At 36.1% G+C, this 23490-nt stretch overlaps 1 protein-coding gene across 1 annotated transcript; it reads right to left on the reverse strand.

Annotated features, from left to right (window-relative positions):
* Window positions 1-1038: 1038 nt before the first annotated feature.
* LOC129282975 (L-lactate dehydrogenase-like) lies at window positions 1039-20387 on the reverse strand. The gene is made up of 8 exons (XM_064114979.1): window positions 20207-20387; window positions 19811-19954; window positions 17962-18079; window positions 16842-16952; window positions 10855-11091; window positions 7722-7839; window positions 4537-4660; window positions 1039-2577 (listed from the first exon to the last, which is right to left on the reverse strand). Exons 2-8 carry the CDS (start codon window positions 19937-19939, stop codon window positions 2398-2400), a joined length of 1017 nt encoding a protein of 338 aa, XP_063971049.1. The 5' UTR covers window positions 19940-19954; window positions 20207-20387; the 3' UTR covers window positions 1039-2397.
* Between the last annotated feature and the right edge of the window lie 3103 nt (window positions 20388-23490).

Here is a 23490-nt window from a genome sequence, read left to right on the forward strand (position 1 = left end):
GTCTTTACTCTTGGACAGAGCCCCCGGTAGCTTTGGAGATTTAGCAAGTTTATGATAGACTTTCATACGAAATTATGCTATATATACCATCCATCTTTCTTCCCGCTCGTTATCTTAAATCCTCGGCAGCGTAGTGTACGACGTTATCTTGTCCCTTTTCCTTGTTTTCCAATTTAGATTTTGGCTAATTCCATTCTGCCTTCATTTCCCGCTTTGTTTGCCTTTTGTCATCTTTAATTTATTTCCCTGTATTACCGATCATGCTAATGTATTTGTATATCGGGGAGAATTATTTTTTCTCAGTTGTTCTTCTTTCCTTCCTTTTCCCGTTTACCCTTTGATGTTTTTTTTTAGTTTTCTTTTCTTTTCTTTTCCCTTTCTCTTTCCTTTACCCCTTCCCCTTTCCTTTTTCCCCTTTCCTCTTTTTTCTTTCCTTTCCCTTTCCCTTTCTTCCCCCTTTTTTTTCTTTTTCCCGTTTTTTTTTTATTTTCCCGGTGAGCTCCGCCAGGGGGGCAGCTTGCCCCCCCTGCCCCCCCGCCTGTTACGCCACTGCCGAACCGACTTTCTTTCCTGACGAGCTGGTTCGTTTCGGCTGCAATATACAACCAGTTGATGTATAGTCCGTCTTTCTTCACTTCTGACTCTTTACTCCTTCACAATATCTTATATCATATCTCATGGAACCGCACAACCATGTTGAAGACCGAATACCCAGCATTCAGTATTTCCGTAATTTCAGTATCTCGGTAATATCAGAACTTTCAAGCATCCTCACTCATCTCGGAATCTCGGTAAGGTCAGTATTTCCCGTCTCAGTACTTTCCGTATCTTCTCTCGAGTCAGTATTTTCAGTATCTCAGGATAGTCGGTATTTTCCTACTTCAGTAAAGTCAGTATTTTCCGTACTTCGGTAAAGTCAGTATTATCCGTACTTCTCACTTCTTCCAGTCAGTACTTCCAACACTCGTGCTTCTGCTTTTCAGACCATGCATTCTGTAGCTCCGTACTCATCATATCGACAGACATGAACACAGAGTATTTCTTTCTTCAAACTTTACTAGAATACATGCTCGCTCACCCTGTCGCAGCAGGATTTAAACAGAATTTCAGCAGAGATATTCGGGCAGGAAATACTACTTGTAGGCCAAGTAGCCTGGTTCGTAATCGAGCATAAAGTAAACCTGTAACGATCTGGCTCAACGATCGCAGAGGGAGCTTGTCAGACAGTAAAATGTTATCACTATTTAAAAATAGTTAAAATCATATAATAAATCTTTTCAGCTAAGAAAATTGTGATTGTCACTACTTTTGTATATTCAAACAGTGTAAAATTATTAAAGATACAAAACTAACACAATTATACAGTTGTAAACTTCGTTATTACTCAGCAAAAAGGCCTAATTACATTTTTAAAGAAAATCACTACATAATCGATTACAAGCGATTACTGAATTTTGCTATACAACTATATGTATGGATTAAAACTTATTCTACAGTCTTTGCCGTTCCAAAACAATGTTGATAATTAAATAAACCTTTCATTTTGTTACAATATATATATATGTATGTGTGTGTGTGTGTGTTTGAGTTAGAAATTCTGTAGAACAAAAAACGGAAAACTCAATTGTGTCCCCCCCCCCTACCTTTAAGGAGAGATTTCCACCCATGATTGTGTCTATAGGTAAACCGGAATTTAGGATATGCACAAGTGAACCTCTACACTTACACAAGCTACATGTTTCATTAAAGTAGACACGAACCAATAGCGCAATCTCGAGTCCTCAACTACTCATACCTGGCCAGTTTCCTGACCCATAGTGCTAGTGTAGACTAGTAATATAGACCCACTTGAATGATATAATAAGATCGCTGTTTGGTCAATTAGAGATTGCTTGCTAGATTTACAAGGGAAAGAATGAGCTCTTACTTTTGGTTAGGTGCCTAAGTATCAAAGAAAAATTATTTTTCACAAAAATAAAACACACCAGAAAGATTGCTGAAATACATTTAGCACACCAATTTCTTCTCTGTGCTGCACAACCCTATGAACAGACCATTAACACAACAATTTGTAAAAACAGAAGAAAAGATTATAAATACGACCAACAAAACCTAACTAACATACATGAAAGTGATATTTGCTTAATAAGCAAACATTTATACAATGACAAGAAAATGATTTGACTTTCTCACTAAACTTGTCCTGTTAAGGATTAAAAATGCTGCGAAGAACTTAGTTTGCATTTCTATAAAGTAGTAGCAAGTTATTACGAAAGCAAGGGCAGTGGTGTTACTTTGCTTGAGTTATTTTAGCTCTTTGACTTAGAAAGCTATGTTAGGGGTTTGTGTTTTCTGAATTATTAATATTGACCTTGTTTCATAAAGAAGCTAGGCCCCTTACTTCGATGGCTCTCGTAGCTCCAACGATTTGGCGATGTCCCACAAGGTATTAGCACTGGATTGAAGCTGAGCCTGTTCTTTGGTATTCAATGTCTGCTTTATAACATGAGTGATTCCATCTTGACCAAGAATACATGGGAGACTTAGGAATACTTGATGTTCAATACCATGGAATCCCTGAAGAGAAAATAATTAAACTTCTCAATAAAAGTTCTGCAATCAATCATTAGAGTCTTTGCATCTCTCTATGGATATTGTTTGTAATGACTGAGTAATCAATCGATGAGTAAAACATGCCAGTCTCATTTCATAAAGACTATAACAATAGAATTATTTCTAACAAGTTTACTATCAGCCAATCAAATGAATGGATTTCAGTAGCTTTAAACTGTTAATACAAATATGAAATAGGCCTCTACACACACAAAGCTTAACGATCAATTATATAATTTTTGTCATGATCAATAGCACATAAATGACCAACATAATTCCGATGATTAATCAATAAGCTTTGTGAGAGTATATAAAGAATGTTACTGATTTCATTTGATTACAAGACTACAGAATTATTAATTTAGATCCATTTGATTTGTTGCAAGAAGCTGACCAACAATTAATGTCAAAGTTGCAATTTCAAGGATTATGAAGGATTTCAAGGGTTATGATTGATAATCATAAGGATTATGATTGATATCTACATGTATTGCCTACAAAAGACTTGCTATATTTCTTGTAAGATATTTGGGGCAATAATACATGAAGATATCCTGCATAAATAAAACAGGTTTCTCAGGAAGAGAAAACCATCTTTTCTATGAAGTCAAAAGCAAAATTTTGAGTTGATTATTAACATAATTATCTAATGAGGTTAGCGTTCATTTGATACATTTAGAGTGCAGCCTACCAATTCATTGAACTCATTAAAACAATAAAGGCCAGAAACGTTTGAAAGTTCTTTTTAGAAAAACCCTCAAATCCTCCTTTTTCAAAAAAATCCTCAAAACAAGTTTTGAATGAAATCAGATATTTTGCAACAGTTAAATTTCAGATACATTATTCAGCTGTTCATTTTTTTTGTGAACCAGTGGAACACATGACAATAGATTGTGCAAGAGAATAAATACCTTTCATTGATAACATCAAGTTTAAGATATAAAAATACAGCAGCAGGTCATGCAAACTCTCAAACTTTTATTGCAGAATTTTTCTTGAGAAGTTTTGGACAATTTCAAATGGTTATGGCTAGGATTAAAGGATAACGGTGAGCATATTGCACTCTATAATCCAAAGGTTAAGTGAAATCACAATGATATCGTGTTGGTTGTAATAAAGACAAAAATTGGTGGAAAATATCGATGAAGTTTTGATAAAAATCCATCAAAGAATGGTAAATTTAAAATTTTAAAATATCAATAGTGGGTCCCCACATGCAGGTAGCATGAAACACATAAATGTCATGTCATGTAATATGAATTCAATAAATTAAATTTGTTGTTTTTTCGTGATTCATGATGAGTTTACTAATATAAACAGCATGTGTCTGATGATGAATGAATAAACCAATTTCAATTTTCAAGGATAATGGTCTTTTTAAGGAATCTAGATCATGACATACATAGTACATGGAGGCAGATTGTATGTGAAAAATAAAGTCACGAAGTAGAAATGCACCACTTTGCTATTCTTTGATGAATTTTTGACAACCCTTCAATCTCCTAATTCCTTGTTTTCCCCATTTTAATTCAAATCAACCTGACATCATGTTGACCTTCACTTTATGTATGATATATCCTTATATCTCTAGTCTAAGAAGCCATTTAATATCACTAGGTTATCAAATGTTTGAAATCTAGTACCTCAATTGTCCCCCTGTGTATTCATAATATTTATTACCTTAAATCACCAGAGAACCAACAAAATATAATAATATGGGCAATTCCATAAAGAAATAACCACTTTTTGTATTTTACAAAGTTATAGGCTACTGGCTTCAATGCTTAGAGCAAAAATGCAATATTCGTGGCAATTTGCTATAGCCATTTTTAAAAATACAATAGATGAAATAAAAAAAATATTTGCTAAGAATTACTCCAGCATGTACTGAAGGTCTTATACCCCTCATCAGTGTTTACTTACTTTAGCAACAGTAGAAACAGGATAGGCTCCTTTCTGATTCCTTAACACAGCAGAAGCTAATGTGGCACAGCTCATTCCAATAGCCCATGAAGTATAGCCTTTAAGCTTGATGATCTTATATGCACTGTCAAGACAAACAATGTTCAATCATTGAGAATAAAACAAGTTTGCATTACATAGGTAATGTAAAACCTCGGTAAACCTCGGCATGTCGGTATGTCCTCGGTATGTAAATTCCAATGAGTGATAGGTCAATGCCATTTATATTTTTGAAGTATGAAGATAAAAAATAAAATAATTGTTGCCAATTTGAGGAGCTAAACAAGATCAATATGAACGCTGTGTACCTCTATATTATTTGTCAACATGTTATTGTCTACAAAGTGCGTATCAAATAAAAGGATACACTTTGAAAAGCCCTGGGAATTAAAACATATGCAACATGTGGGTAATTTTCTCACACATATTCTTGGGTTTGGGTCTCATCTATCCAATGAAAGTAAAAGTTTTGACAAAATGTTACACTTGAGTGAGCATTGTCCATTTTTGTAAAGCTCGCAGAAATCTGTGCAGAAATGCTTGTTTTCACGCTGTGTCAAGAGGAAAGGGCGAAATCAAACTTACCCTGCGAGACATTTCTCATACATTTTCCTTGTACTTTTAGTCAATTAAGATAAAACGGATACTATAAAGCATTTTGTAACGAATTTGCCACCCAAATTGAAATTTCAACACTTAGTAAGCACAACCTTTACCCTTTTAGTGCCAGCTGGATCTGAGGACATAACTGAATCTGAACAAAAGTTTATATAGACATCTCAATATTTTTTCACTAAGTTTTTATCATTTAAAGTGGGTTTACATTTCTATTATCATTTAATACTTGTTTCTCCACACATTTTCCAAGCTTGAAAATGATTAACAAAATGAAAATCAAGCCTAAGCCATTTCATGTAAATCACAGCTCAGCGTAAAGCAAATATCGTCGGTGTGTGGGGGAATGGGTGTGGCGCAATGCACTCTTCGAAGTGTTTTGGGCAAGGAAACAAGTTAAACCGGTAAAATATATCTCCAAATCATATCTTGAATTTGATTTACTAGCTAGATTCCACGTGTTCTTAATGATTAAGGTCTACTATAATTCGCATGACTATTTCAAAGTTCTGCGCAAATCATTTTTCACTAAATTTTCAAAAGTAAGTGGTGCTCACTCAAGCGGAAACATTTTTCGACAGTTATTATCGTCATTTGCTTAAATGGATCTGTACCAATGTTAAATTGTGTAAAAATCTTCAGGATATTACAAATATATAATTTTACAGGATTTTTTCTAAATGTAAACTTTTCTTTGATACGCGCTGTATTAGTGCGCATACATTCGTAATTCCGAAGCTTCGTTATTCCGAAGGTTCGGTTATTCCAAAGGTTCGTTGTTCCGAAGGTTCGTATTTCCGAAGGTTCTTAATTCCGAAGGTTCGTTAGTCTGAAAACGAAATGAGGTTCGTAATTCCGAAAGTTCGTTAATCCGAAAAAGAAATGAGGTTCGTAATTCCGAAGGTTCGTTAGTCCGAAAACTAAATGATTAACTAACCTTAAATCGTTTTCGGACTGACGAACCTTCGGAACAACGAACCTTCAGAATAACGCCACAAATGTGCGGATTAACGAACCCTTTTACGTTTTCGGATTAACGAACATCGAGGTATACATAGGCAATTTGCGTGTTTCGGAATTACGAACCTTCGGAATTACGAAGTGTAACCACAGTAACCATATTAGTGGGGTAAATTCGGGGACAGGCCAATAGCCTTTCATTTATCCCCCACATCGTTCACACTTCATCTTTACAATTTCTGTTCAGATGTTATGAATAATGTAATTGATTTGTAAACTTGAACTTTCCAATATGTGTTTATACGGTGATCAGAATAAAATTGAACTGAATTGAATTGAGAACTGAGGGATCTCATCGAAGCTTTATAAAACAGCATCCTGAGGCTGTAACACACAGCTTAGCAATCATCATAGAACATGATTGTATGATTGATCACATCGCCTATAAATGACATGATTGCATGATTGATCGCATCGCCGATAAATGACATGATTGCATGATTGATTGCATCGCCTATAAAGGACATGATTGTATGATTGATCGCATCGCCTATAAATGACATGATTGCATGATTGATTGCATCGCCTATAAAGGACATGATTGTATGGTTGCTTGCATCGCCTATAAAGGACATGATTGTATGATTGATTGCATCGCCTATAAAGGACATGATTGTATGATTGATTGCATCGCCTATAAAGGACATGATTGTATGATTGATTGCATCGCCTATAAAGGACATGATTGTATGATTGATTGCATCGCCTATAAAGGACATGATTGTATGATTGCTTGCATCGCCTATAAAGGACATGGTTGTATGATTGATTGCATCGCCTATAAAGGACATGATTGTATGATTGATTGCATCGCCTATAAAGGACATGATTGTATGATTGACTGCATCGCCTATAAAGGACATGATTGTACGATTGATTGCATCGCCTATAAAGGACATGATTGTATGATTGCTTGCATCGCCTATAAAGGACATGATTGTATGATTGATTGCATCGCATATAAAGGACATGATTGTATGATTGATTGCATCGCCTATAAAGGACATGATTGTATGATTGATTGCATCGCCTATAAAAGACATGATTGTATGATTGACTCCATTGCATATAAAGGACATGATTGATTGCATCGCCTATAAAGGATATGATTGTATGACTGATTGCATTGCCTATAAAGGATATGATTGTATGATTGATCGCATCGCCTATAAAGGATATGATTGTATGATTGATTGCATTGCCTATAAAGGACAATTAATTGTGAATATTAGTCCAATGATCAACGGCTAAGCTTTATTAAACACTATCCTGGGTCCCGACTTATAAAGAGTTTTAATTGATCCAATCAACATCAACTATGGAAAGCAAACAATGTCAACATCTAAAATACATGTTTCTTCAAAACATTTTCTAGATATAATGTATACTCATAAATTCACTTTTTTCTTGACAATTCAGTATGCTTCTCTTTGTTTTCAAAGGACATTGTGCGAATTTCCTATCGGATCAATCATAACTCTTTGTAAGACTGGGCCCAGGTGTATACCTACCTATCTATGACCTCTTTATGAACTTGGTTCATATTCTCAGGATCTTTAGGAGTTCCTATCTCAGGGTGTAGGTTCTGAAGACTTACTCCAGCTACTGTGGTAGCTGACCAGACGGCAACTAAACAGAAAATGGATAATAATAATTATAATGCACACTTACCATCTTAATTGGATGGTCAAATCAGTTCAGAGAAAATACATGGAAGAGAAGAAGAAAAAATACAATACAGATTTGAGCTTAACAATTGATAATAAATGCTTGTCTGTTAAAAGCACCATTATACAGGTAGGTTGCCCCTGAAGGTTGTCGCTGATATCTGGAAATATTAAGCCCTGCATGTGGAAGAGAATTCCACAGGGTCTGCCATATATGAGCAAAAGCCCATTCCCCCTGGATTTCTTTAAAACAAGAAGTTGGTATATTGAGGATCGTAACGTTTGTGTGGGTCGGTATATGTAGTTATGAATCAAAGATTTATTGTAACAAGTTCCATTGACATGTAAAAGATCGACAGAAGTGTTATGAAGACTACGCACACCTTCGGGGGCAATCTGTGAAATATTTCAAGAAATCGTGTGAATTCAGCAACTGAGCATTCATTTGAGAACAAGTGGAGCGCCTCTGGCAGTCTCACCTGCATCACGCGATTCAATATAGCAGCAGTGCTGACTTTGAAAACTACTATAAAATAATTATTCACAAAATACACCATTCATATAATGATACAATACTATGTTCATTGACAATAAATGACATTTGACCTTGATCATGCGACCTAAGACTTGTCAGTGATACTTGATTACGATACCCCTATATCCACATTTTATAAACTATATCTATAAACTTTGAAAGTTATGACAGCAATTTATAATTACCTACAAGATGGCCAAAGTTCATTGACCTTTTACTTTGGTCATGTGACCTGAAACTCGCGTGAGATGTTCAGTGATGCTTAATACTCTTATGTCCCAGTTTTATGAACTCGATCCACACACTTTCAGAGTTATGATGGTTATTCAACAAATACCCCAACATAGACAAAGTTCATTGACCTTTAACCTTGGTCATGTTACCTGAAATTCGCACAGGACGATCAGTGATACTTGATTACTCTTATGTCAAGTTTTATAGACTAGACCAATACACTTACAGAGTTATGATGGTAATTCAACAATACCCCAACATGACCAAAGTTCATTAACCTTAAATGACCTTTGACGTTGGTCATGTGACCTGAAACTCGCACAGGATTTTCAGTGATACTTGATTCTCTTATGTCCAGGTTTCATGAGTCAGATCTTTAAACTTTCAAACTTATGATGGTAATTCAACAGATACCCCAACATAGCCAAAGTTCATTGACCTTTAACCTTGGTCATATGACCTGAAATTCGCACAGGACGATCAGTGATACAAGATTACTATTATGTCCAAGTTTTATTAACTAGACCAATCAACTTTTAAAGTTATGATGGCAATTCAACAGATACTCCTAACTTGGTCAAAGTTCATTGACCTTTGACCTTGGTCATGTGACCTGAAATTCGCACAGGATGTTCAGTGATACTATTTGCAATAGTTTTTTTATGGCAAAAGTTTTATGCAAATGCCCCTTATGTCCAAGTTTCATGAACTAGGTTTATATTTTCGAAGTTATGATGACATTTCAAAAACTTAACCTTAGGTTAATTTTTTGATGTTGATTCCCCCAACATGGTCTAGGTTCATTGACCCTATATGACCTTTGACCTTGGTCACATGACCTGATAAACTCAGGCAGGATGTTCAGTAATACTTGATTAAAGGACAAGTCCACCTCAACAAAAAGTTGATTTGAAATGAAAAAGAAAAATCCAACAACCATAACACTGAAAATTTTATCAAAATCGGATGTAAAATAAGAAAGTTATGACATTTTAAAGTTTTGCTTAATTTCACAAAACATTTATATGTACATCCTGATGGGTATGCAAATGAGGAGACTGATGACATCATCCACTCACTATTTCTTTTGTATTTCATTATATGAAATAAAGAATATTCCATTTTTCTCCTCATTGTCAAGTGAAACAACGATTAATTCCTCCCTGAACATCTATAAAAAATGAAATATTGTATAATATTCAAACAATAAAAAACAAAAGAAATAGTGAATGAGGGACATCATCGACGGTCTCTTATGTGCATATCACTCTTTTGTGAAAAATAAGCAAAACTATAAAATGTCATAACTTTCTTATTTTACGTCCAATTTTGATGAAATTTTCAGCGTTCTGCTAGTTTGATTTTTCCCTTTTTATTAAAATCAACACTTTCATGGGGTGGACTTGACATTTAACCTTATGGCCACGTTTCATGAACTATAATTTCTATATAAATTATGCTGTCATTTCAAAAACTAAAGAGGAATCCAGCCTTGGGCATAAAATGTTGTGTTGGGAAGAAGAAAAATATATAAAACAGAATGGTGAAAGTTTGAAAGAAATCGGACAACTAATAAGAAAGTTATAGCTGCCTTAAGATTACGATCCTCAAGACTATGTAAATTTCAAATTGGCAACTGGGTAAGTAAATTATGACAAGGGGCAAGGACAACTTTCCCATTGGCTATGTACTTCACGGTTTTGTGGTTTTCTCCTTCATACCTATTCCCCTGGGGCAGCAATCTAAATATAACCTAGGTAGTATATTGTGTTATGTCCTGATAAAAGAAAAATATAATTTGAAGTAAAACTTTTGTCAAAAGTGACATTTTTGCCATTTTATGTATTGGAGTACAAGGAAGAGTAGTCCTTGCCTTGCATCATCATGACATCACATATGCGGCCAATCTGCAGTCTCCATGGGTACAGTGATCCCCAATATTTACAAATTTACAACAAAAAAATGAATGATACCAAAAATGTGTATTGGTGATTAATCAGTGTGTACCTTCGCCGTTCGTTCTTAACTTATGAACAGCTTTATTAATCACCCACCAAGAATATCTGAAATATGTAACTACCCCCAAATGCACCTTACACACAATTCACTTAAATCATTGGTTTTCTGAGACGACTGAGTTTTTATTTTTTACAGAAAATGTCAGACTTTCCACTAACGTTTGGGTTTCCACCCCTGTGGAATACTTACCACTCGAATCACCGTGCTCTCCGATGATATACCCATGAACACTAGAGGGCGCAATACCCAATTTTTCTCCGAGGAGGAAACGGAAGCGAGCTGTGTCGAGGTTTGTCCCAGAACCTATGACCCTATTAGCAGGCAAACCACTCAGTTTCCATGCAACGTATGTAAGAATATCAACAGGATTGGACACTACTAGAAGTACTGTGTTTGGACTGTAGCGAACCAGATTCGGAACAATACCTGTAAAAAAAAAAAGAATTCCAAAGATTATCCCGATAGACACTATAAAGTGATCATATTACCACTTAGATGGTTATCATTGAAAGCTAGACGTACAGTGTATGTATCCTAGACATGTTAATGTTTCATTATATTACTAGAAATTAATGTCAATTTGATAATTAAACCAGCCAAGGGGGAAGGTAGGAATGACCATGATGATAAACCAGCCAAGGGGGTAGGTAGGAATGACCATGATGATAAACCAGCCAAGGGTGTAGGAATGACCATGATGATAAACCAGCCAAGGGTGTAGGTAGGAATGACTATGATGATAAACCAGCCAAGGGTGTAGGTAGGAATGACCATGACGATAAAACAGCCAAGGGGGTAAGTAGGAATGACCATGATGATAAACCAGCCATGGGGGTAGGTAGGAATGACCATGATGATAAACCAGCCAAGGGTGTAGGTAGGAATGACTATGATGATAAACCAGCCAAGGGTGTAGGAATGACCATGATGATAAACCAGCCAAGGGTGTAGGTAGGAATGACTATGATGAAAAACCAGCCAAGGGTGTAGGAATGACCATGATGATAAACCAGCCAAGGGTGTCGGTAGGAATGACCATGATGATAAACCAGCCAAGGGGGTAGGTAGGAATGACCATGATGATAAACCAGCCAAGGGGGTAGGTAGGAATAACCATGATGATAAACCAGCCAAGGGGGTAGGTAGGAATGACCATGATGATAAACCAGCCAAGGGTGTAGGTAGGAATGACCATGATAATAAACCAGCCATGCGGGTAGGTAGGAATGACCATGATGATAAACCAGCCAAGGGTGTAGGTAGGAATGACTATGATGATAAACCAGCCAAGGGTGTAGGTAGGAATGACCATGATGATAAACCAGCCAAGGGGGTAGGTAGGAATGACCATGATGATAAACCAGCCAAGGGGGTAGGTAGGAATGACCATGATGATAAACCAGCCAAGGGGGTAGGTAGGAATGACCATGATGATAAACCAGCCAAGGGGGTAGGTAGGAATGACCATGATGATAAACCAGCCAAGGGGGTAGGTAGGAATGACCATGATGATAAACCAGCCAAGGGTGTAGGTAGGAATGACCATGATAATAAACCAGCCATGCGGGTAGGTAGGAATGACCATGATGATAAACCAGCCAAGGGTGTAGGTAGGAATGACTATGATGATAAACCAGCCAAGGGTGTAGGTAGGAATGACCATGATGATAAACCAGCCAAGGGGGTAGGTAGGAATGACCATGATGATAAACCAGCCAAGGGGGTAGGTATATAGGAATGACCATGATGATAAACCAGCCAAGGGGGTAGGTAGGAATGACCATGATGATAAACCAGCCAAGGGGGTAGGTAGGAATGACCATGATGATAAACCAGCCAAGGGGGTAGGTAGGAATGACCATGATGATAAACCAGCCAAGGGGGTAGGTAGGAATGACCATGATGATAAACCAGCCAAGGGTGTAGGTAGGAATGACCATGATAATAAACCAGCCAAGGGTGTAGATAGGAATGACCATGATGATAACCAGCCAAGGGGGTAGGTAGGAATGACCATGATGATAAACCAACCAAGGGGATAGGTAGGAATGACCATGATGATAAACCAGCCAAGGGGGTTGTTGGGAATGACCATGATGATAAACCAGCCAAGGGGGTAGGTAGGAATGACCATGATAATAAACCAGCCAAGGGGGTAGATAGGAATGACCATGATGATAAACCAGCCAAGGGGGTAGGTAGGAATGACCATGATGATAAACCAGCCATGGGGGTAGGTAGGAATTACCATAATAATAAACCAGCCAGCATGGGGGTAGGTAGGAATGACCATGATAAAACACATACTATGGTGATCATATCCCTTGTAAAATAAGATTATGATGAAAAATCTTTTTATATAACTTCAAAAAGATCATGCTACCTCGCTGTCTCAACTATCAAACCCTAGGCTTAATCAATCAGTCATATCAAATGATTCTACAACCTCCCATATCCACAAATATACTCCACAATGTTTGTTTATTAATCACTAAAATAAAATCCTGTCATATTATATTCAGTTTTTGTTACCATATCGCATGATTTTCATTTATTGTATTTTCTCATATCATTATGTTTGTTCTATTATTTTACCATTGTTTATAAATTATTTTCAATCTAACATAAATCTATCAATCTTGTATATTTCAAATCATGTTAAAATTCTAATTTGCGAATAATTTTAAATGCTTTATATCTTGTTTTCTTTTTATATCTTTATTGGGGATACAAACTTGGAGAGGTTTTTCAAAACCTTATTTGTATCCCATGAGATGTTTTTAATTTCAGCTTGCATTTAATAAAGTATAATTGAGGAAGCTCTCAACACGACGTTTAATTTGGATTCAGTCGAGGTCTACCTCTTTTTAGAGCGATATCTCTTAATCTTGCGAGGAATTACATGTCCATCAGCCAAAATATATTTTGTTATGCATTATGAGATTTTCATGTAATCCAACATTGATACCCATAGGCAGAATTGATAACATTCTGAAATACATTTACCATTCTTCTTCATAATCTGCCTTGTTCATGACATTTTTACTAAAATCTGTGTGAGGGCAGCATTCAAAGCATTTTACCACAAAATAAGGTTATAAATGTTCAGAAGAATAGCACCCAAAAATATAGAGGAACAAAGCTGAATGGCACCATTCAAATTTACATGTTTCATAATAAAAGTCCCAAGTTTTTTTTTTTGCAGGTGTTTCTGCATTTATTGATAATTCAAAAAATGAAACACAGTAATCATAATGCATGTAAAGAAATACAAAAATAAATGACAGAATTACAAATTGTGACGATAACATAATAGAAGAATAATTTACATATATATATATATATATATATACATGTAAGCAATAAAAAATAAAACAAAATGCAGTGCCCAGCTATCGTAAGCAAAATGTTTAAGAGAATAGCAGGCAGGGGTAGGGAGGTATTTGAAAACCATTGTAAAGAAAAATGGTGTCACGTAATTATTTGAATAAGGGTCAGATGAAGTGGGTGCAGATGTGGGTGCACGTGCAGGTGAGATTTTTACAAATATTTTGATACAAGAAACCTCTTTAACAAAGCTTTAAAGGAAAAAGAGATGTAGCTTGTTTGATGTTATTCGGCAAAGTGTTCCAAACTTCAGGACCGTGATGACGTATTGTTTTGTGAGCAATTATTAGTTTTGGATTTGTTAGGTGTAAGTCAGATGAATGTCGTGTAGGGTATAAATGAATATCTCTGTTTTCAACAAAAATATTACGGAAGGACGCTGGTAAAGTGTTGTTTGAAAATTCATACATGAAAATGGCAATTTGATAAGTGTGAATATCGTAAATTTTCAATGTTATAAAATCATGAAATAATGGATCAGTATGGGTGAGATAATGAGTGATAACAAATACGAAGAGCTTTCTTTTGAAGGCGTAATATCGAGTCTATTTTTTTGTTACTATTTCACCATACTATGTTACAGTAAGATATGTGTGACAAAATAAAGGAGTTATAAAGCATTAGCAACCGCGTAGCCAGGATTTCATTTTGGAGGGGGCGGTAACTGCACGCGAAGCGTGCCAACACTTACAGAGCGCGCGAAGCGCGCTCCCTAGGGGGTGGGTGCAGGGAGGGGGAGTTTCCCCCTCCCTCGCGAAGCGCGAAGCTTTTGGTGTTTCATAAATTAAAATGAAAAGGAGCCGTCTCTCTTGTCTCTAGTATCTATATCAGCTCCAATTCAGTTGACTATATTGTGATTTTGAACCTGGTTTTCATCAACCTTGTTTTAAAAAAAGATTGTGAACGCACAAAAAAGGAGTACAATGGAGGAAATTGAAATGATAATAACCCCGCGCGAAGTGCGGAAGCTAAAGCGTTTTATCATTTTTTTTGCCATGAAAAGGGTCCCGAGAAAAGGATATTCTCAAACATATATTGAATACTTCCCTTGGAAAGATCAGATTTGATTACAAACAACTTAGCGACAGTGCATATCTTTAACTCGCAAAACAGAGGAGAAGAAGTGTATATGCCAGGAAGAAGATATTCCTCCCCGCGCAGAGCAACGAAACTCTGAAATTTCAAAGCGCGGATGTTTCATCAAACTAATGCAGATATCTCCAATACCCCATCGGCTCTAATTCAATTAATTTTCTAAGATTATTGAACTTCATTAAAAGGAAAATAGTGCGCAAAAAGTTGAAACTTCTGTGATTTATTGAAATTATATAAAAAGGATGGCTAATTTCTTTGACTTATCCTGAAGCGCTTCATTTTGAATTATAAAGAAACTTAAGAGTCATTCAAAATTTCAAACTGAGGGCGCAAAACAGGACAGGAGATGAATGTACAGGGAAATGACATGAAGTTTAATAGAATTTGATAAAAAATATTGTACTTTTTAATTTAATACCCTTATACGATACGATTTTTATACCTTCCTCTTTTTGGATTAGGAACCTGTTTGCCCCAAAAATTATGGTTGTTTAGTAATGAGCTGAAAAGCGGGAGAAGTTGACTCTCTGGAGGTGACGGCAGAAATTGATATAAAGATTTTACCCGCCCGGAGCCGACCCGACCAGAAGTTGCGCGATCAATTAAAAAAAAAGATAACTTCATATACCTCGGCCAAACCTTACTCTAATTCCATGCCCTAATGTATACGTTTGAGCTTTAACTGGCAATAAACACATATAGCTGAGGTAGAAAAACAGGGTTAGAGAAAGGGTGGGGGAAACAATGGAGATCTTCAATATTGTCATTTAACCGCGCGCAGCGCGGAAGCAAAATTCATATATAAATTTAAAGCAAGAGTGAAGGAGTTTCTCTTTTGAGAAAAAAAAAGAATAAAAAAAAAAACAAAAACACAAAGCTACCTTACTTCCCTTTCCTCCCTTCCCTTTTCCTTTTCTCCTCTCTTTTTTCCCTTTTTTTTCTTTTTGGGGACGTTTTGGGGGGGCGACCGCCCCCCCCCCTGGCTACGCGCCTGAGCATTAGTAATGATCTTTGAGATAGATAATATGGCCATTGCAATCATAATGCTAGTATTACGAATGTGACTACTCCATGTTACGCTAGAATCGATCAATACACCTAAAAATTTTGTTTCCTGTTTTTCGTTAATGGGCATATCATTGATGTTGAAATGATATCGCGAAATACGTGTTTAGAATTAATATGTGCAAAGTACATGAAATTTGGTTTATTTATGTTATTTTATGTTTTCTAAAATGCAAATACCTTATATTTCAATGTTCTCAACATCAAATTTTGTTTTCTTCTGTGAGATGCACAAAACATAATGAAGTTCATGTAAATGAAATGAAATCTTTATAGAAAAACGCAAGTATCCATAATGTATATGCATTACAAACATTTTTTTGTTATCTAGCATCTTCAGCCTGGGTATTGTGTTTTGATTGCTCTTTGTCTTCTTTTATTCAGCAGCTTTCATTTTCTTCTCTTTCATTTCCCAGTCCCCCTTTTTTACAGAGGCAAAAAAGCAATAACACCATCAACGAGCATAGATCTAGTTTTCAAAGTTTACAAATAAAAAGCTCATTTTTAGAAAATTGACTATTTTTTGAAATGCCAATGGTATGTAAAATGTACTATTTAAAGTTTCTCAGATCTGAATATAATTGAAACCAAACTTAAAAACACCTTGACATAAATATTGTCAATATTACCTTCAAATATTTTTACATTTCTTTGAACAAGATTAAGTCTGCTTTCTCCATCTCTCTGCCTAGCTCCAGCAGTAATGATACATAGTCTTGATCCAGCCGTTACTTTGTAATCTGAAAAAAAAAAAAACAATGGCTTGTTTCGTAATGCTGCTGGGTTAAAGGCAAATATCATAGGCTGCGGAAGCGGGGGGACGGGGGGTCCTGTCCCCCTAAATTTGAGGTGGGTCCCCCCCCCCCTTGCTTGTCATTTTTTTTTACCTGTGTCCATCCCAATATTTCATCAGGTGGACCCCCCCTAAATTTTTTTGTCTTAGTAATACGCTATTTTTCTATATTCTATACATAGTTACTTGCACTTTTATCTACGCCTTTCTGTCACAGTTACATGTTACACATACACCTATTTTCATTTAAATTGAAACCTTTCATATGTAATTTTTTTTCTTTATCCTTGGAATACTGCAACACGATGAAGGAAACTTCCTTGTGGATTGGACAGTCAAGAACTGTATATTCCTGCACTACATGGATTAATATACTTGTATGACCGGACAAATGCATTATGATGCAATTTTTTGCTCTTTTCATTTTTTGATCAAAATATCCCAGCCAATATGCATCCCCTGATACCACGTAAGACCAATGATTTGAAGCACAGTGAATGCTTTGTTTAGTCCATGCTCTCATCCAGTCATTGGATTCACAGGACTTAGATTTTCAGGGCAAGGCATTTCTAACATAAATGATTGTGAGAACCCGGCATTCAATACCCTTTAATTAATTCAGGATGGGGGGGGGGGTGTGAGGGGGTGTTTCACAAAGATTTAGGTGTGACTTACAGCCACGCTTAGTGCTGATATGTGCTTGTGATATTTAATGTGCAATCGCAATCATTGTAGTATTTAGTGTGAGACCCTAAATTAAATATTAGAAGAGATATCTACCTCTCAGCTTTGATCAATATGGTGATGGATTTCATAAAGAATGCAAATATGAATTTAAGTGCAATTCTAAGTAGTCACTCTTAAATATTTGTGAAACACCCCTCCTCCTCCCCCTGGATTTGGATCCACTTCATCAACTTAAATTGTTTATTGTATTTTAAAAACAATCATCATACCTGTATCTCCTTTTACACAGCATCCCTTGACGAACGCTAGACCGTGCTGCATGTCATATACTTCACCTTTTAACTTATCAGCAAGCACATCAACAAGCGCTATCTCACTAGCTATATTCTGCACCATGAAACAAAACAAAATTTTATATTGATAAAAGAATGTTATTTTCATGAATTCACATAAAAAGGGGCACCAATTTTTCATGTTGTGTATACAGGTTCCCTCTTGGAAAAAGTAATGAGCCCCCCCCCCCCCACACACACACACACACACAAACACACACGCCTGAATATAAAGACATTTTTATGAATTTTAATCAATGAAATAAATGATTGAATTAAACCAATTAACAAACAAATGAATAAAAATAATTACTAAAATATAGGTTTTCCCGTCCATTTTCGTCAAAATTTCAACCGACTTAATGATGTAATAATTCAATTTCCAACTAATTTGAATGACCTATGAGATCAGCATTTAAATATCCAAATACTTAATTCAATTTAATTCTATTGGCACGCGATTTCATGGTTATCTCATTTAAACATGTACAAAGAACGATCAAATTAAAATAGCTGAAGAAGTGTTTTCAAATTCGCACCGGTACCTTTAGGAATTCAAAATCATTAATATGCAATTACTTATAGGATATGGACATTGTTTTTCGTCGTTGTTGTTTTTACTTCTTTTGAATAAATATGGAAATGGATTTACTTCTAAATTGGATGTTTACAATTTTACTGAAATGTATCATCCATCTGACAAACCATCATCGAAACAAAAACTCGTTTTTGTTCCACTTTCATGAGGTCAATATCATGTTTCTTATCCCTTCCCCAAAAGGATATAAATTGCAATTATGTAAGATAAAAAAGAACAAGATGATGATAAAAATACCTACCATTGGCATAGGTCATCCATCCACCCACTCACTGGCAGATCCAGAGGGGGGGGGGGAGAGGGGCACAGCCGGCTTGTGCCCCCCCCCCCCCCCCCTTGAGAGGCACAATTAATTTTTTTTCTTGGACAAAATACCCTTATTCTTCTGTTAAAACCTTTTGTTTTTTTTTTGCTCGTCAAATTCCACGGGAAAAAATGTACCCCCCCCCCTTTGGGAAATCCTGGATCAGCCCCTGCACCCACTCATCAATCTCTAAAAGAATACGAGTTTACAACCATATCCTATAAGCGTTACATGAATTACGTCTTTATCAAACATAATGGAATAAAATGATTCTAACAAAATAGAAAGATAAGGGAAAGTTTGAAAAAAAAAGTATTGTATAACGTAATAAAAAAATAACACAAAACCATGTTATCTGAATTTGGACGTTTAAAGAGCAAATATGTGTGCCGATCAATGAAATTGAAAATGACATTTTAGGCGATGTTAAACGACCAGTTCGTCGTCGCGAAATTAAATGACACCTTTGGGCCATTAATTTGAACGAATTCCTCTTTAAATTGAATTTCTCTAAAATTCAAAGGAATGATATAGAACGGAATTGAATGCTGAATAAATGAAAATGAACCATGTGTGCAGAGGGTGGACGAAATATTTCGAATTCGAGCGTCCTTTCACTAAATTCAAATGCAACTCTGATGAAATTGGACGGGAAAACCTATAGTAAACTCCAAAAGGAAAGCATGTGGAAAAATGACAGTAAAAATATTTAGGAAAACATGCATGTAGTACAAGACCATGACCTATGTTAAACTGGTCTACAGAATATGATTTCATGAGTATGTATACAGGTCTGTGTGCAGTAGTTTTCAATGGACTATCCCCTCCCATCTACTGCAATAAGTAAAAAAAAAATATTTGTTACCTTCCCATTTTACATTTACCTGTGTCATTATACTGTATGCACAAGCCATGCCCACTTGACCAACACCAACGATGGTCACTTTGGCTGGTGATATGTCGTCCAGTTGGTCAACGACCATGTCCATCAACTTATTAGTGAGAGTTGCCATCTTCCTTTCTCAGATCTAAGACAATAAAAGAAACCTTAAGTTGAATGTTTTGATACTTCCAAAAGTTGGTGTTTACCACTGGCCTGGTGAATCAACCTTCGTCGTAAAATATTCTTATTCCGTTGAGTACAGTCCTTTTTATAGAGTAAAGTCGTACCAAGGTACTTGACTGAGGCCGCAATAAAAAAAAAAACATGATATGACTTTTAGTGCAGTTAAACAAAACTAAACTATATTGCAAGTAAAGTGATGCATCTCAACACTTACTGGAGAGCTAACTGAGGGTGAGTGGTTCCAGGTGGCTTCTAAAAAACTCAGTTGAAGGAATCAAAACCACTGTTGTAGTCAGGATATTCCACAAGCAGATGGTACTGGGGAAAAGCTGTGCTGGTATACGAGGAGAGGATGCTACAGTGATGTTGTTTGAATTGTGGGCAATGTTGTGTGTGAGACACTACATTGGCGCATGGGCGGAAATCCCAGGGGGGACATGTCCCCCCTACCAAAAATAGTAGGGGGACACAATGTCAAATGTCCCCCCTACTCATATAGGTGGATCCAGGGGGGCCCGATCGAGGGCCCCCTTCCCCTATGGGCGGAGCAAAACAAGGGGGAAAAAAGGAAAGAAAATAAAGGAAAAAGGGAGAGAAAAAGAGAGGAGAAAAAGAAGAGAAGAAAGACGAGTGAATAAAATAAGATGAGGGGAAGACTTGGAAAATGAGAAAAATATTTCATGTACTATATACATTTTTTCGCTCGCGCTTCGCGCTCGCATTACTTGTTAGATGATTTTCATATCTTGTTCAATACAGAGTTTAAATATCAAGTTTGGAAGTCAACATGCAAAACATATTTTATCTCGTAATTCGAACTTTCATTATTTTGTGTGATTTACAAATTGATTTTTAAAAAGTGCTCTGTAAAATGTCAGTTTTATGGTCTGAATATTAATATTTTCTGTTCGCGCTGCGCGCTCGAAAATTTTGATTTATCAGGTAAGTATTATTTTCGTGTATTCCATAAAGTTTTCGCAATATCTCTTTTCAGGTCTGATAGTAAAAACGTATCAGCTAGCGCTGCACGCTCGCATTTGATTGGCGCGTTATGTATGTCTCAATATTGATTATACAACAAACTACTTAAAATCTCCTTTCCATGACAGTGTATACAAAATTTAGGCTTGTAATTTGCGCTCGCATTAATGGTTAAAAATATATTAACTGATGCATCCTTTTGATATATAATTACAAAAGTGCTTGAAATTTCCAGTTTTCAGGCACTAATATCATCAGATTTCGCGCCCTCTTTAGGCATTAATGAATAAGCTATTTATTTAATAATTAAATTGTCCCTTTTGTTTCATCTCGCACTTAGCAAGATGAATAAGAAGACAGTCATTATTTTCATATGATGACATGTAGGATGTCCCGTTCCTATGTCAAAACTCAAAGTAATGATGAAAAATAAACAGCTCTTTATTAAGTGCGATCCATATATCCACCTCACAATTTTCCTACAAAGTGCTTAAAATATATATAGAGCTGAAATTTCTTCAGATCGGAATATCAAATAGTTTAGGCTCGCGCTTCGCGCTCAATTTGATTTTCATGATAAAAGATGTATTTAGAGTGCCTAGATTCTAGGTGTAAATATGAAACACGCGCGCGCATATTTATTCAGATGCTCAACTTGTTCTCTTAGATTAAATCATTTTCCAGTTTCAGATCACAATATCAAAAATTTTCTGCTCGCGCTTTGTGCTCGCATTATGTACGAAGATCCCCTATTACTCATTCTTTTCATGATTTAGACCGTTTTTAGGTCTAAATCTCGATTTGTTTCCGCTCACGCTTCGCGCTCGCATATTGTTTAGTTATATAGCTATCTTGTTCACGATTACGAAAATTGATTAAAATTTTCCATTCTTTACGTAGAAATGTCAAAAATTTTCAGCTTGCACTTCGCGCTCGCATTATTTGATTGTTGAAATATGTAACGTCTTCATGGCTAATTGCAAGCAGTCCTTAATAGGTACCTTTTCGATCAGTTCAAAACGTATATAAAAAAAATCTGTCGCGCTTTGCACTCGCATTATTAATGTAAGGAATATCCCCAATTACTCATCCTTTTCATGATTTACAAAACATGAATAGAGTGTCTCGTTCAGGAGGTCTAAATCTCGAAAATTTCCGCTCGTGCTTTGCGCTCGCACGCATCAATTGTTAAATTATATACCTATTCTGTTTAAGGTACAAAAAGTGCTTAGAATTTCCATTTTTTAGGTAAAAATATCAAAAATTTCAGCTCGTGCTTCGCGCTCGCATTATTTGATTTTTTAAATATTTAACATCTTCATGGTTAACTGCATGCAGTCTTTAACAGGTATACTTTTCCATCAGTTCATTTCTGCTCGCGCTTCGCGTTTGTAGTAATTACTTAGTTGCATATACATCTTTTTCAGGATAACAAACATTGCCCAGATTGTTCAAATTTTAGGGGGGAAAATACATAAGATTTCCAAAAGAATTTAGCTTGCGCTTCGCGCTCGCATTGTTTAAATAAGGATTATGATATTATATATTTATATTCATTTATAGGAATAAAGCTAAGAAGTAACTATTAGGACTACCCCTTCAAAGAAACCAAAAATCATCTTCGAGTGACGGATCGGAGAAAATATATGGCTGAAAAATCCCCCCCCCCCCTCCCTATTGGCGAAGGCTGGATCCGCCCCTGCTTCTGTTTTTGGTCTTTCATGATGGAGAGAAATACATCATTCACAATGGAAATAATACACGTATTTTGACCCTACATTCTGGGTGAAAACCTTTTTTTCTTTCATTTTTTGGGGGGTTGTCAATCAGATTTTGTTTTGGTTAAATTGACCTTACATTTTGGGTGATAACCTTTTTATTTTTGTTTTCTTTGCTTGTCAAATTTTCCAGCCCCTGGTCCCCCCCCCCCCACCTTTGGGGACAGATTTCCACCCATGCATTGGTGTGAGAGAGGAGAAAACTAAGTAAAACAGAATGGTGACAGTGTGAAATAAATCATAAAGTTAATTGCTGGATTACAAAGACTGTTGCACCATGTAAATTTTAAATTGGTAATTTAAACTATATTGCAAGTAAAATGATGCATCTCCACACTTACTGGAGAGCTAACTGAGGGCGAGTGGTTCCAGGTGGCTCCTGAAAAACTCAGTTGAAGGAATCAAAACCACTATTGTAGGCAGGATATTCCACAAGCAGATGGTACTGGGGAAAAGCTGTGCTGGTATACGAGGAGAGGATGCTACGGTTGTTACGATCTTATAAGCGAATCGTGCTGTTGTTTGAATTGTAGGCAATGTTGTGTGTGTGAGAGGAGAAAACTAAATAAAAAAGAATGGTGACAGTTTGAAATAAATCAGAAAGTTAATTGCTGGATTACAAAGACTATAGCACCATGTAAATTTTTAAAATTGGTAATTTGTTTAAAAAAAATTGACAGGTGGTAGAGTCAAGTCTGTATACTTGATTATCAGGGATTGTGTTTCTCTTACAAGGCAA

The sequence above is a fragment of the Lytechinus pictus genome, unplaced genomic scaffold (assembly GCF_037042905.1).
Source record: "Lytechinus pictus isolate F3 Inbred unplaced genomic scaffold, Lp3.0 scaffold_20, whole genome shotgun sequence".
NCBI classification, from domain to species: domain Eukaryota; kingdom Metazoa; phylum Echinodermata; class Echinoidea; order Temnopleuroida; family Toxopneustidae; genus Lytechinus; species Lytechinus pictus.